Source organism: Condylostylus longicornis, unplaced genomic scaffold, assembly GCF_029603195.1.
Source record: "Condylostylus longicornis isolate FDR11 unplaced genomic scaffold, ASM2960319v2 ptg000080l, whole genome shotgun sequence".
Classification (NCBI taxonomy): domain Eukaryota; kingdom Metazoa; phylum Arthropoda; class Insecta; order Diptera; family Dolichopodidae; genus Condylostylus; species Condylostylus longicornis.
Genome location: NW_026578048.1, coordinates 3,579,456 through 3,594,972, shown reverse-complemented (window position 1 = coordinate 3,594,972; position 15,517 = coordinate 3,579,456). Strand labels below are relative to the sequence as shown.

General features: G+C 24.1%; 1 protein-coding gene across 1 annotated transcript in view; it reads right to left on the bottom strand.

Moving 5' to 3' along the window:
* Window positions 1–8,398: 8,398 nt before the first annotated feature.
* The window catches only part of LOC129612953 (T-complex protein 1 subunit eta), a 105,249-nt gene continuing 98,130 nt past the window's right edge, over window positions 8,399–15,517 (bottom strand). Inside the window, exon 5 of the mRNA XM_055526816.1 lies at window positions 8,399–9,007. Within this exon, the coding sequence (XP_055382791.1) occupies window positions 8,787–9,007 (221 nt within the window). The 3' untranslated portion in view covers window positions 8,399–8,786. The remainder of the gene's footprint in view (window positions 9,008–15,517) is intronic.

Sequence of the window (15,517 nt, the reverse complement as noted above, 5' to 3'; positions counted from 1 at the left end):
CTAAAATTTTAATTAAACACATAAACATTAATTTTTTTGAAAACACCATTAATTTATCTCTTTATTTTTAAATTTAATTACAATTAACAAATGAAAAGAAAAAACAAAAAAAAATGTTTAAATCAAAAAATATAATTTTTAATTATAAATATTTAATTTTCATCTATAAAATAAAAACAATTTGTTAGTTAAAAAAAAATTATATTTAATTACCAAAATAAAAATAATAAAATTTATATAAAATATCAATTTCATCAAAAAGAGAAATTAATAGAATCTCTTATACAAATACGAGTAATATAACAATTCTATTGTTTTCTGATTTATTAATGCTTTTAAAATAAATAAATAATTGATTTTCTTTAAAAATTTCAACAATTAACCCTTTCACGCATTTCTTTATAATATTAAATATAAAAAATGTTTATTATTTTTTTTTTCTATCTAAGAATAATCAAATTTTAAGGATGCCATGAGAAAGAAAGGGTTAACAGAAATAGGTTTATTATAAATAAATAATTACATTGTATAATAAAAAAATTTGTTTACATTACAATTATATTTGATTTTCACTAAAAATTCATTGTGATTGTTTTCAATGAAGAAAAATATAAAAATTGTAACTTTTGATATTGGGGGCGTCCGAAAAAAAAGTGAGCTAAATATTTATAAATAATATATATATATATATATATATATACATAACGCATCGCTCAATAAGCCTGATTTTATCAATATTAAATATGTCAATAATTTGATTTTATTCCTCAACATAGTCTTCTTTTAGGGTGATAAAATCATTTCAGCGTTTCTCTAACTTTTCGATACCATTTTTGTAGAACGATTTATCTTTTCCTTCAAAATATGCCTCAGCTTCGGCAACGACCTCCTCATTCGATCCAAATCTCTTTCCCTGAAGCATCCTTTTGAGATGTGAGAACAGTCAATAATCGCGAGTATGGTGGATGGGACAGCATATTACCATGTAATATTCGCTGTTGATCGTTTTACCCTTCAAGGTAATCAATGAACAATATACCATGGCTATTCCAACTTGCGGAGGCCAACACCTTGCCAGCAGAGACTTTTGGCGCTTTGGGCGGCTTTCAACCCCTGGTGTCCACTTAGCCGGGAATTAAAAATTTTTTCCTTTACGGGAATTAAAAATTAAAAATGCTGTATTTTTCATTTCATATTTATATTGATACCAAATAAACAATTGGTAACAAAACAATAAAAAGAGAAAAAATCATGACTTTGAAAGAAGTTATTCAAAAGTATAGGCAGAGCCATATATTTGAAAACGCTAATTTTTTTCGGACAACCCAATACATACATTAATTCAATAAGAAAATGTGATTGTAACTTAAATTTTTATTTGGTGGACAGTTACAATTTTTAAGCTCGTTCAGAAACTTATAAGTTGGAAGAGGTTTTATACTTTGTTTTTTTAAATAAAATTTCCTTTTAATTTTCAAATACTTTCTTGTTATTTTCTATTTTATTAGTAATTAAAATTAAATAAAGTTCCTTTTTTTCTTATATCAACCAAAAGAAAATTAAAATTATTTAAAACGATAAAGTTTTATTGCCATTATTGGGAAAAAACGAAAACTAATTTAGTTTGAATAAACGAAAAAATAAATATTTTTTAATTTGAGCTCAAAATAAATTCTATTAGATTTTTCAAAATTACTAAATTTATCAGAATAAAATACAAATTATTTTGATTCAAATTAATAATATTAGCAATTAATTATTTAAATTTTGTTTTTATAACAAGTTTATTTTTTTATATATAATATTCAAAAGCCATTTCATAAAGATACAAAAATAAATGCTTGTAACAATAATATGGAGTGTAAGTTTTGACATCTATAAATTGAAAAATAATACTTCAATTTTAATAACTACTTACAAGGTAAATTGTGTAATAAGGCAGGATTAATACATTTTGGATATAAGGCAATAAAATATTAAAAATATTTAATAATTTTTTCATTAAATTTAATTATTTTATATAATTAAACTTAATATATTTTTCGACTAGAAAAAAAAAAAATAACTTAATTCAAAAAGCTGTCAGCAAATTGAAGTTGTCAAATCATATAAGCTAAATTGAAAAGTTTTTTAGCTTAAAAAAAAATACTGTTCGTAATTGTTGATAACTAATTCGGCATGTAACTTTTTCAGTGATTATCCTTATACCGTCACAATATTAAGAGTGGAGCATTAACTTACAAATTTATGAACAATTAATTAAAACGCAGTAGGCTGTTTAACGTAATCAGGCCCTTAAATGTTAAAAACTATTCTAAATGTTAAAAAATTGTCGATCACTGTTATTTTTTCAGAAATACTAAAAACTAAAAATTTTATTTTTTGCTTTTAATTTAGCCTTAACCTATTTTATTCACAATTACAATTTCATATTTTAATTCAGGATATTGGATACCTTCACACATCCGTATTTTCTAAAACGATCAAAACTTCAAAATATCGTAACAGAATTTAATCGTAATTATTGTTCTTGAACTTCATATAATTACATTCTTGTGTTGTATTAAACATTCCTTTGATTGGTTTTCTAAAAATTATTAATGTGTTATTATCAGGTTACAAACTGATGTACAGAATACATAAGTTGCATCTGTTTTATTATAAAATGTATAATAAGATGCCTTTTATTTTAAAATGTGTACGATATCTTTTTTAGTAATTCTTCTCCATGAAATCCATCTGACAAAACGTATCTTTAAAATGAAAGCCTACACCTACACTTGCGCTGTAATTACCATCAGAATTCGGAATGTAGATTCTGGCAGTTCGAAACTATGTAGTAGGTGATTATTTTTTCTTTAACCAGATCTTGCAATTACAATTACAGGTTATCTCGTCAATTTGTTATTATATTTTGAATTTCTACGTTCGATTCAAGAATACTTTCTTGAATATCTTATACTTACATCAGTTTCTTCTAAATTTATTATTATTACAGAAATTTTGATATCTTTATTATTTTTTTTGCTATCTATATAACAATCAATTCTGACATTTCCCAAAATTTTTTTTTTTTTAATTTGAGTATTTTATGAAATTTATTCTTGTTTTACGAATAAAAAAATTGGTAAAAATTGAAAAAAAATAATTTGATCATAGAATTTTCAAAATTTCTCAATTAATAAAAAAATTATTTAATTGTTATTTCCATCTTAAACATTAAAATTTATATATTTTGTTGAAAATTCTTTAAAAAAAAACAATTGATTTTCATTTAATAAAAAAAAAATGCAACATTTATTATTGGAATTTTTTTTTTTTTAATTTTTTCGTGTAAATTATTTTCCAGTCAAAAGTACAATTTACTACTTAAAAAAAATTAAATTTTAATAATTATGTAAAAATTAAAAAAATAAAAACAAAAAAAAGAATTAATTATTGTGATTTTAATAAAAAGAAAAATTAAAAATTAAAAAATTTAATAAATATGAATGTATATGTATACACACACACACAGACACACACGTACATAATTATTAAGTAAAAACATTAAAAAAAAAAAATAAAATATAAATGTGAATATAATATCAAAAATATCAAAGAAAAAAAAAATAATTTAATAAAAATATTTTATTAATTTTTTTATTTCCCACAACAATTCTAGAATTTCAAATAAAAATAATTAAAATTTTTTTTTTTTCAATATTCCTTCTTATAAAAATAACCAAAATATCAAATAGGAAAAATGTCAAAATTGACTAATTTACTTATATTATAAATTGATTTATGCAAAACTTATATAACTGTAAAATTGACATAATCATAATAATTTTTATGTGTCTTAATTATTGTGTTTAGAAATGTTTTAAATAATAATATTTATATTTTATTTACAAATAAATTTTCCCTTTATTAATTTTATTAAAGCGTAATACGAATTAAAAATGAAAGAAAAAAATAACAAAAACATATAAAATACAAAATTATCATTTTAAATGTCAATCTGTCAAATCAAAAAAGAAAAAACAAAACAATTGATATTTTAGATGAGAAACTGTATTATCAATTTGAGTACAAAATCTCTTATTATTTTGCAAAATTCTATATTTTGACATTTATATTATTTAAAAAAAAAAATCAAAATATAAATTAATTTTATTAAAAAACAAAAAAAAAAGAAATATAAAATATTAAAATGAAAAAAAAAAAATTATATGTGTAATTTTTTTTTTTAATAAAATTCGAACCATTTGGTAAAAAATTAAATTTTAAAATTAGGTCAATAAGAACAAAAGAAAAGAAGAAAAATTTAAAAATTAAAATTAAATTCAAATTGTACCTTTATATTTACATTTATAGAAAAAAAAAATGAAGAAAAACAAGAAATTAATAAAACAAAATTAATTGATTAATTTGAATATTAATGTAATGAACAAAAACAAAACAAAATAAATAAATAAATAAACACCATCTGTAAACAAAGAAAAAAACTATTGTATATGATTGTGAAAAAAAGAATTTATAATAATAAAGAAAGAAAAAAAAGCAGAAAAATTAAAAAAAAAAAATAATAAAAAATTGGAATCCCGACCCATCATATACCAAAAATTTAAAAATTTAAAAAAAAACAAACAAATCCTACTAATTTCTCCTTTTTTTTAACTACCATTATTATTAGATCGCCCTCCTCATGTCCTCATTGAATTAAAAAATTAATTTAAGTAAAATTAAAAATTCTATTTTGAATTTTATTTAAGAATTACATATTTTACAAATTTAAATTCAAATCCCAACATTCAATAACAATATTTCCCACATTAAAATTATTTGCCCCCTCCCCCTTTCCTTTCAATCCCACAAAAAAAAAACAAAAATCTATAAAAAAAGAGTAATTTAAAATTAAATCTATGGTAAAGATTCGGTGTTGCAAAACACACATCGTACACTCGTATGTAATAGAAAGGTTTGTATCGTTTTTCTCTAATAAAAATTAAAATTTCTCTTTATTGGAAATGGCATTTTTAATATTTACTATAATGATAAGACACCTAGAATTACCGTGTATTTGAAAATTCAGTTCTAATTTTTCTATTAAAAAATGTTAAGGAATTATTTTTATTGCGAATTGGCCACGTATAAGGTGTATGAAAAAATTTTCTCAGAATATTTTTCACTTTGAAACAGTACGGCCATTTCAAATTTTTGCTCAGTACTTAAACGCAAGAAATTTTTCATTTTTGAATATCAAATTTTCAAAAATGCCTCGAGCAACACAAAAGCAAATGGCATTTTCAGTGGATTGAGACCGATGGATTGTTTTATATGTTATCAATTTTTATTTTGTTTTGGTGGCTAAATATCTCTATCTTGTAATCTTATCAGATTAGTTACTACATACTGAATGGGCTTTAGAGGTGTATAGTTCGACTTTGTTTTCAGGTCCGAAGCGGGAAATTTTGTCCAATTTTACGAATCGTTAGATGGAATCCACCCTTAGATTTTTTTTCTCTTGAGGTAGCTGCAACTGATAACATTGTGGTTGCAAATTATAATTGTAATTTTCAATTAAATGATTTTAAAATTTTGAATAATTTGAAAGATTCACTAGATGTCGAAAATGTAATTGCTTCTGGTGTTGATGTTAAGGAGTGTGTGTGGGGGTTTTCTACGCTAACCTTTTTGACTATTTCTAGGACTTTAATTCTGCTGTCAATATCATGCAGTTTCTTTAATCTGGTATCTTAAAAAAATTCCCGTAATTTGACTTATGGATTTTTTTTTCATTATTTCTGGTTTTTGGTAGTATATGATAAATTAAAGATTATAATTTATTTAAGGGCTCCACAGGATAGCTATTGAAGTCAACTTTTGTCATTATATTGATAAATAATTTATCAAATTTATGGTAAACTGCAAACTGCAAACTAAATTTAGTAACGATGACTAGTGTGTTTTCATTCGTACGGGAAAATTCTGAGACGGTTTAATATTATAAGATATTTTCGGATCATGCTTGGCTGTAAGACACACCTTAACATTTACAAATGTATATAAAAACTGTATTACAACAGTTTTGCGGTCAGGGTAAACATTATAGCATCAATTTATAATTTTTAATAAAGAAAGCAACAAGAAAAAAATTAATTGAAACTATACGTACATACATACATACATATGTGTGTTTTTATTACATAAAATCTTTTGTTACAATTTTCAAGGTGAATCAATGCTGAAATTTCCAACTAGTTTCGATTTTTATATATTTTTTTTTTGTTTCTGGTACACGTTTCAAGTATGTAAGTAATTTAAAATTTGTATCATTGCCAAAAATTATAAAAAAACTATCAACAAATTGTAGTCCAAAATAACAAATTTTATAAAGTAAAAAAAACTCAGGTAAATGCATTTTTAATTTTTTCTATTAATTACCTGATAAATAGCAAGTCACTTGCAACTACGTACTTATTTACAGCGAGAATAGTTGATATATGTATGTACATATATAAATATTTAATTTAGTAGCTCTTATAAACTTTAAGAAACTTATAATAGTTTTTTTTTTAATTTTTATAATTAAACAAATATTTTAAAAGTGTGAATTCTTTGTTCGCCGCCCTTCTGCCTTTTCTTTCTTCAGCTTGTTTACATGTGCTGTGGTAAATGTGTTGTGCATAACTTAAGAATGACCCTTAAATAAAAAAATATTTTTCTTTAATTTTTCTTACTTTTTTCATTTATAAATTGGGAACGTGACAAAAGTAAAAACTATAATGGCGGCAACTATTTTTCCATTGTTGACTAAATTAATAATAATAAATTGAAGACTCAAAATCTTTTTTTTTGTTTTAAAACAATCAGAAAACTGAAAACAACTTAATGTTTCATTATTCTCTTTTATTTCTGAAATTAAAATATTATTTTTAAAAAAGATTATTAATTTTAATAAATAAAAAACAGAAATTCGAAAATAACGAGAAATAAAAAATAGAGTTGACCGTGTCAACTCTGTGATACCCATACGAATTTGTTATTCTATGTGCGAGTTATGAATATTTGCCATAGCTTATGTTACCATATTACCATATTCATTTATGCAAAATTTCAGTACTGTGTTTTCAATATTTTCTTAGCTACCAGAAGGAGCCAAGCAATTTCAACGACTTTTACCAAACACATTGGTCCTACTAATATATTCGTTTGTGTGAAATTTCAATACCATACAACTTTTACAGTTTCTGAGATATAGCCAAATAAATTTGAAACTAGTTTGGCAGGTACCCGAACCAGTACCATGATCATAACCAATTTAAATAGGATTACTATAATAAATCATTTCTTAAAATTTGGTGAACTTAGCTCAATTAGGTTTTGAATTATCGTTGAGACGGACGGACAAACAAAACTAAATCGGGTGAGAATTCGATACTGATCAATAACATACACTTGAATCTATATCTCAGTTCATTATTTCTTAGCGTTACAAACGGTAACGTAAATTTAGTATACCCTTCGAACATACGTTCATTCGGATATAAAAATTTAAATGAGAAGAGGTTTATATTTTTATTTACAGAAAAAAATTTAATATGCGCACAATATTGCAAAATTACATAGTTGTTGAAAGTGATTATTCAATTTGTTACCTTCATTGTCGAACGTATACAAATCAAATTATTGTTGTTATAGATTTGGGAAGATTTTCAAAAATTCATTTCCAACTTAGAACTTACCATACTGGATGCTCGATAAATCAAGACTACAAAATCTTCAAATATAGAATGTTCGATAAGTCGCTAACGTACAAATCATGAATGTTCGTAAATCGTAACACATTTAAAATTCTAAAGTAAAATTCAAATTATTGAAGATTTTATAACAAATGAATAATGGGCAATGATGAAAATATAATGTTCTTGTAATGGTGTGTTTCCAAAATGACGATTGTATGTAGTGTTCGTATGAAAACAATCATGATGATTACTGTATAAACAATATGGAGAGCAATTTGTCGGTAATTGCTAATTTCTTCATACTTCTGTAGTTCCGTTGGTACAGTGTTCGCCTAGAAAGCTGTAGGGAACTGGTTTGAGTCCAGTTCGAGCAAGAAAATTATTTAATTTTTCTGCCTTGACTCATTCCTTTGGTTACGTTATCCATCTGTATCTGTAGTTATATAAATGAACTTCTATTTTATTCATATTGAAGATTTAAAAGGCATTTTCATTATCTTGTAACACTTTCAATAAACTAGACAATAGTCATTACTGTTGCCTGTTAACTGTTGGTAATCATTACTGTTGTGCTGACTACATCAGATTTTTTTAATTCTTTAAAGAAAAACCAAAATTTTTTTATAATTTTTATGAAATTTTTATTTATTACAATAATAATTATAAATTTTTATGACAATTAATTGATGAAAAGCGGTTCCGTAAGATTATGTGAATTCAATTATTAATTAAAGTGAAAAAGACTAAAGTAGAGAAAAACTTATTTAAAATAATTCTAATTTTAATATTGTTAAGAAAAATTTCTTTTTTGTTATTAAATAGTTTGAATTATTGTAGACGAAATTTTAAAAATTAAATTGGAATTTTCTTTTTTTTAAAAAAAAAAAAACAAAATTTAGAATGACTTCCAAAATTCCAAAATAATTTTTTCTTACACAAACAAAAAAAGAAAATGCAAACTTTTACAAGAAATTTTTTTTTCCAAAAATAATAAATTTTTAATTTTATATAAAAATGTTCTTGTTGTTGTTTTTTTTAAGTATTATTTCTTTTATTTTAACGTGGTCTTCCCATTCCTCTGCCCATTGCACCACCTGGTGGTCCATCAGCTTGTGATTTTGGACTTTTAATTGTTTCATCAACTGATAAAATCATACATGCAGCTTCACATGCTGCTGTTAATGCATTTATTTTAATAACAGCTGGTTCCCAAACACATGCTTTAAAATTATCTGAAATATTCTCTTTCATAATATCAACACCATACCAGCGTTCGCCTGGAATTAAAAAAGAAAAAATAAATTGTTAGATTATCAACACAAAATATTTGCTTATTATAGAATATTTTATTAATAATTTTACTCATTCCTATAGTTGTAAATAATTTTTTTAGAAAAAAAAGTAGAAAATTTAAATTAAATAAAATAAATATTAAGTTTTTATTTAATTTCATATATTAAAGTCTATAATGCAATTGATTTTCATGAAAATTTCAATTTAGAAATACAAAAACCTAAAAAGTTTCAAATGTCCGGGCGATTTTCGTTAATTCAATTCTAGAATAGTTCTAATTAGCATTCTTAAATTAATTCTGTAATAAAGAAATGTCATAAATGCAAACACCAGTGTAAAATTTTTCACTCATCTAGTTTAAACTTTGTTCTTTTCTTAAATTTAAATATTTTTATTTTCAAAAAAATATTTTTAAGCATAAACATAAAAAATTTAAATGATATTTTTGCAAACTTTGCGCGACTTGGAAATTTAAATTTTAATGACCAGAACTTCCAGCGCAGTCGAGTACACAAACAAAAACCACCTCCTTTCTAAAGCCCAAAATTTAAATTAATAGAAAAAAATTATGGTATCGATCAATTCCTTGCTCCTAATTCATTCATTGCTCTGATTTCATATCCATAAGCACTTTGGAACGTAAAATTCCAATTCAATCAAATTATTGACAATTCAAAAATCAAATTAAAGAGAAAAACTCTGACAACTTGTTTCGTGATAAATGACATTAATGATTAGAATATTTTCACAAATGTATGCATGTAATAAATTAAACGTAAGCGAATTTTTTTTTTGAAAAATAATAAACTGTGGTTAATATAGAAAATTCTTACAGCCCGCTTCATTAAAATCACTGTTACTTCAAATTCAAATGTCAAATCAAAATTAATTATTTAAGCTATCAATTAAAAATCAAATTTTGTAATTCAATTAATTAGCAATAAGAGAAAATTTCCTTTTTTTTTTTAAATTCCAAAAAAGTTTTGTTTTTAAATATAGATTTGTGATATAATCCTTTCTTTTCTGCTCACTAGCTAAATTAATAAAAGGAAAAAATAAAGAATACGAAAATATTAACAGTTATGTATGGATGTGTGTATTACAGCTGTAATATATGTATGTTTGATTTAAAAATGTAACGATAATGTATTATGGCATTTAAGATGAATGAAAATTTCTTATTTTTTTTTTTATTTTTTATAAAAGACTACGTAAATTGCTGGAAAACTAATAAAAAAAATATCCTAGATTGTTTTTGGGTTTGTTTCCTTTTTTTTTTGTTTTTGTATTCAAGGACATTTTGGACGTCATTATATATAATATTAAGGAAAAAAAACACAAATTACTTATATAGAAAAAAATAATTTTGATTTCAAATTAAATGGAAAGAAAAATGGAAAAGGACTCTGGTCAAATCAATGGTCTGCAAAAAAGTTGATTTCATTTTAATAATTTTCTTTTCCATTATGCAAATATTGTCTGAGTTTTCAGTATGTTGTAGTTTTTTTATTGCCATTTTACTTTTTCTAGAAGTCTGGGAACACTTTATACACATATTCATAAATAGCTTATTTTAAATTATTTTCAAGATGGTTGTTAAAGCAGTCTAATATATTTGTGTATATATATATCAATGAAAATGCAATCTCGAACATTATAATTAAAAATTTGATGAGAACACAAAGCCTCACAGGCTTCATAGTGATACGTATATACCACATTTCTCAATCCATTGGTTGAGAAAGAAAAAATTGAGTGGCATAATCCAAAAATGTATAGAAAATTTGGTCATTATTTTCATTACGTCAGTTTTGAAAGGTGACAAATTTAGTTGAGAAAAAAATGAGAAAAATTACTGTAACAATTAATGACTTTATCCTATTAGAAGGGTGGTATATTTAATTTAAAAAAAAAAAAAAACTCAGGTGGCATCTAATTTAAATAAGTGACAAATAATGGTGACTGAAGAAGTGAAATAATGAGTTTTCCAAAATTATTTAATTAATAGGCTTATTATGGTTCGCGAAACGAATGTCATTGTTCTCGAATTCGCAACACGAATGCCAAGCGTTCATTTAAATTTTAATTTAAAAAAGAACATTTGACATAATTAGTAGTACTAATAGAAAGCCATCCGGCTATAGTTCGTGGTGAAATCAAATTCGACATCAATAAAAATATATTAAAGAAAATGTTGGCGAACTTTACTGTGGAGTTAAACGCTTTCGGATCTCAAATGAACTTTCTGGTAACTCCAATGTTTCCAAATTTTTTTCCTCATTAAAAAACTTCGTTTCTTATCTTCAGATATTTCTTAAAAATTAAATTAGTTTGGTTTGGGTTTTTCACCTTGACTAGGATTTTTTAAACGAAAATAAAAATAATATTATTCTTTATTCCTCAAACTTTATTACCAAGCCTAAACTACATAAAATATTCTTAGACATTAAAATTTCAATAGTGTTGGAACAGGAACCTTTCCTGCTTTTTTTTTTCAAAGTAAAAATAATAAAAATTGCTTATAATTTTTTTATTTTGTTTTTATGAAAAATAAAAGTGGATAATTTACAAATTTAGTAACAATAGAACAAAAGAAAATCCAAAACAATTTCTCTTAATAGTTCTAGTAACATATTACTTACACTCATATGTATGTACGTATGTATATATTCCCTTAGAAGCAAAAAATTTTTTTATTAGAATTGCAAACCATTTAAACATTTAGGTAGCAAACCAAAAATTATAAATTGCCACATTAAATTATTTTTAATAAAGTTAAAAAAAAAAAAAAAAATTGAGTTCGTGCAGGTAAGCAATAATAAATAAAAAGGAATTTTAAAAATTACCTTAAATCACCCAAATACCTGCTCAAAAATTTTACCTTGTTTTAAAAAGGTTAAGATAGGCGGCTAGAATTTTTCTTTAAATAAATTTCTTAAAATATGACGCCAAATTTCAAATTTGTTTAAGTAATAAAAAAAAAAAGTTTTATATTTTATATGTACATAGGTAAAAACACAATGTTTCTTTAATTAGGGGCAGGTATTTTGACAGGTATCTCTATTTCGAGAACAGTTGTCCAATTTTACCTTACAAACATTCATCTGATATTTCACCATATGCAGTTGTTTTTATCGATCTTAGTTTATGTCGTTTACAATTCAAACTAAATTGGAAATAAGTAACTAGGTAGACTCAAAATTGGAAATAAGTTTTGATTATATAAAATATTAAAATAGAAAAGAAAAAATAAAACCGAGCGGCGCCCGATTTTTTTATTATTCTATTGATATTCTCCTAAAAATTTGGATGGTGTTAACAGTATGGAAGTTTTAAAATCATGCTGATTTTAAAATTAAAAGTTTTTCCACAATTCATGTTAAACAAGACGGAATTTGGATCAATTGGATTGATAATTTAATTCTTCTCAATTGGATTGACAATTTGTGCCAACTACAATTTTAGATTTGAGATGTGGAAAATATAGGAATAAAAAAATCACAATTTTAAAATGTTAAAATCCGAAAATTCAATATTAATGAATTTCAGAATATTCTGACGAATTTTGCTATATGTACGAGTATTCAATACAATAATAATTTTTTATCTATTATTACGAGTAGTGGTGAACTGGAGTCGGCTCGGTCCGCATGAGCCGTTTTTTAATTTATCCAACAATTTGCGAGTCGTTTGAAATGAAATTGGAATTTAAAACAAAAAAATTCGAAATCCATCTAGTAACCAAAGTTTTACCAAAAATCATGCAATGTTAACTATTCCACTTCATAACTATTCATGCAATATTAACTATCTGTCAGATCTCTTAACAATTAATTTGTGGATTAAAACTATTAAAAAAATGGAATACTAAATATTATGATTAAAAGTTGGATAACAAAGCATTGTTCGACTGAAGGTGAAAATTCAAGGTGAATACAATTTAAAAAAAAAAAAAAACATTTTCTTGTTTATTACTTATTTCGTTTATGAATTTACAGATATTATAAGATTGCGAGCCGGTTGGTAGAAATTTCTCAGCTCACCATCGATTATTACCCGATCAAGCGTAGTTGAAGTCTATTTTATGCCTATATAATAAACATTAGTCGACTTGAAGTCAGCTTCACTCAAGTCAACAAATAAAATTTTATTTACTTGACTTGAAATCTTAAAAGTAAAAATACTGCTTGAGCGCTCGTCAGCTTCAAAATGACAGAATACAATTTTTTGTCATAAATTACAAAATTATTGTCATAATGTCATAAATTAGAATTACAAAATCTAACATATTGTCAGATAAATAGATTTCGTATTTTTATTTCTACATTTAATGTATTATAGTCTGTCGAAGCTTACATATAGTAAAAACTCGAGCTGATTTCAAATCAAGTATTCAAAGTGCCATTATCATTTATAATCTTGTGGATATAAGAGCGGAAACACGAGGTAGGTATATGAGTAGAAATTTAAAAAAGTTTTTGATGAAGCATAATTCAAAATGATGAAACAAAGATAAAGTAAATAACAAAAAAGCTTAACTTGTACAATTATACAAATTGAATTTAATCTAAATTCAACCAATATTAATTAAAAATCATAATAGAAATAGCACTTTCTTTAGTTTGTTCTTACATTCTTTTGTGTAAATTGTGTAATATTTGTAAAAACTGAGAATAATGCCAACAAAAAGAACTTATATAGCTTTTATATTTAACATATTGTGTTTTAGTTCAGGATTCCAGCTTATACAGAGTGTTTCGCATAAGACAACAAATAATTTCACAGATGATTTCCAGCAAAATATAGTGACGGCGGGAGCCCGTTGGCTAGTATATGTTGTAAGGTTCCGAGGTTATAAATATTTATTTATATGCAAGAAAAATCTTGTACTTGAAAAAAATAACAGACTGTAGCTCGAAAAAGAGTATATCTACTTTCATTCTCTCATATGATTTTTTGCTGGAAATTATCTCTGATTTGCTTTAAAAGAATTGCACATTTTCTTAGATTAATGCTTTTAAAATTTTTCTTATTAATTTACACATGAATTGATCCCTTTTATTTCTACTCATTTTAATGGTATGCACGTCCTTCATCATTTATCGTATTTTAGTATCACATCTACACGTATGTATATGTATATTCACTCGTTTTTGTTTTTCAATCCTGAATTTTTAATTTAAAAACGGAATAGATGAACAAAAACTAATTGTAATGAATTTGTATAAAAAATTTTAATGAATTTTTAGCACTTTGACTTCCATTGTTAAATTTAGCTCTGTTACAAGAATCAATTTAATTTTTAAGTTCCTCCAACAATAAAAATTAAATATAGCACATTTAGTACTCTGACGAAATTCATATTTAACAAAGTACTTATGTAGATCGCATATTCAATTTACATAGAATAACGTACATATGTACATACAGTCGCATGTCAGTTGAAAATTTTCAGCCCGTAAAAGATTAAAAGTTTTTATTGTTATTATTAAGAAAATTGATAATTGTAAATAAATATGTATGTACAATTGGATATGTACATTCACTGTATATGTGTAGTTGAAATGGGAAATTGTACATGATTTCCTATATAAATATGTAGAAAGAAGTCTATGTAAGTTAATGTACAACATGACTTTAGGTATAGCAAAAGTAAACCTTTTTTTTTTCCTTCTCCTCCTTTCGAAATTGTTCTTTAAGGCATATTTTTTATGTTTTTGGTTACATTGTGTAAAAATTTTTTTGTTATTTCAAACAAAAAAAAAATTTGTATGCAACTACACCATTAATTCTTCTTAGTATTAAAACATAAATACCAGATAGAGTTGCCATATCATTAAAATTTAACAAAATAATTGTTAAAATGGTTTATGAGCTTTGTCTTTTGATTGCACTATTTTTTCCATTATTGAATAAAATCCACGGGCATTCACAAACATTTTTTGTAAATTTTAATTAAAATAAAAAATTTTTGAAAAATGTTTGAATATCGCAAATATCGTATTGTGAGTAATATTAAAAATATTTTACATATTTTTATTGTTAAAATTTTTTTTTAGGTATGTGTCGATAAATCGAACAAATTTTATTGATTGATCGACAATTTATTAAACCTCTGCTAGCGTACTGATCATTTTTATTTTTTTTGTTAATAACATGCAAATTAATAGTCGATTTTTGTATAAATTCAATACCGAGAATATTTTAATTTAAAAGAAGTTAGCTACTAGCAGTTTGTTGTTCAATTTAAGAGGTTTTATAAAATATTTTCAAAGTGAGAGTTCAAAAAAGGCAACACTATATTTTTATAATTTATTCATCATTTTTACCATTGTCATCATAATCACGTATTTTCTATTAGTTATATTAATGGTAGAAAGGAGAAAAATAAAAAATAAATTCTAACATTATTGTAATATACTAATGTATGTATGTACACTTTTTGTTACCGTCACAAAAAAAAACAAAGTTGCCAGATTATAAATGAAAATTTA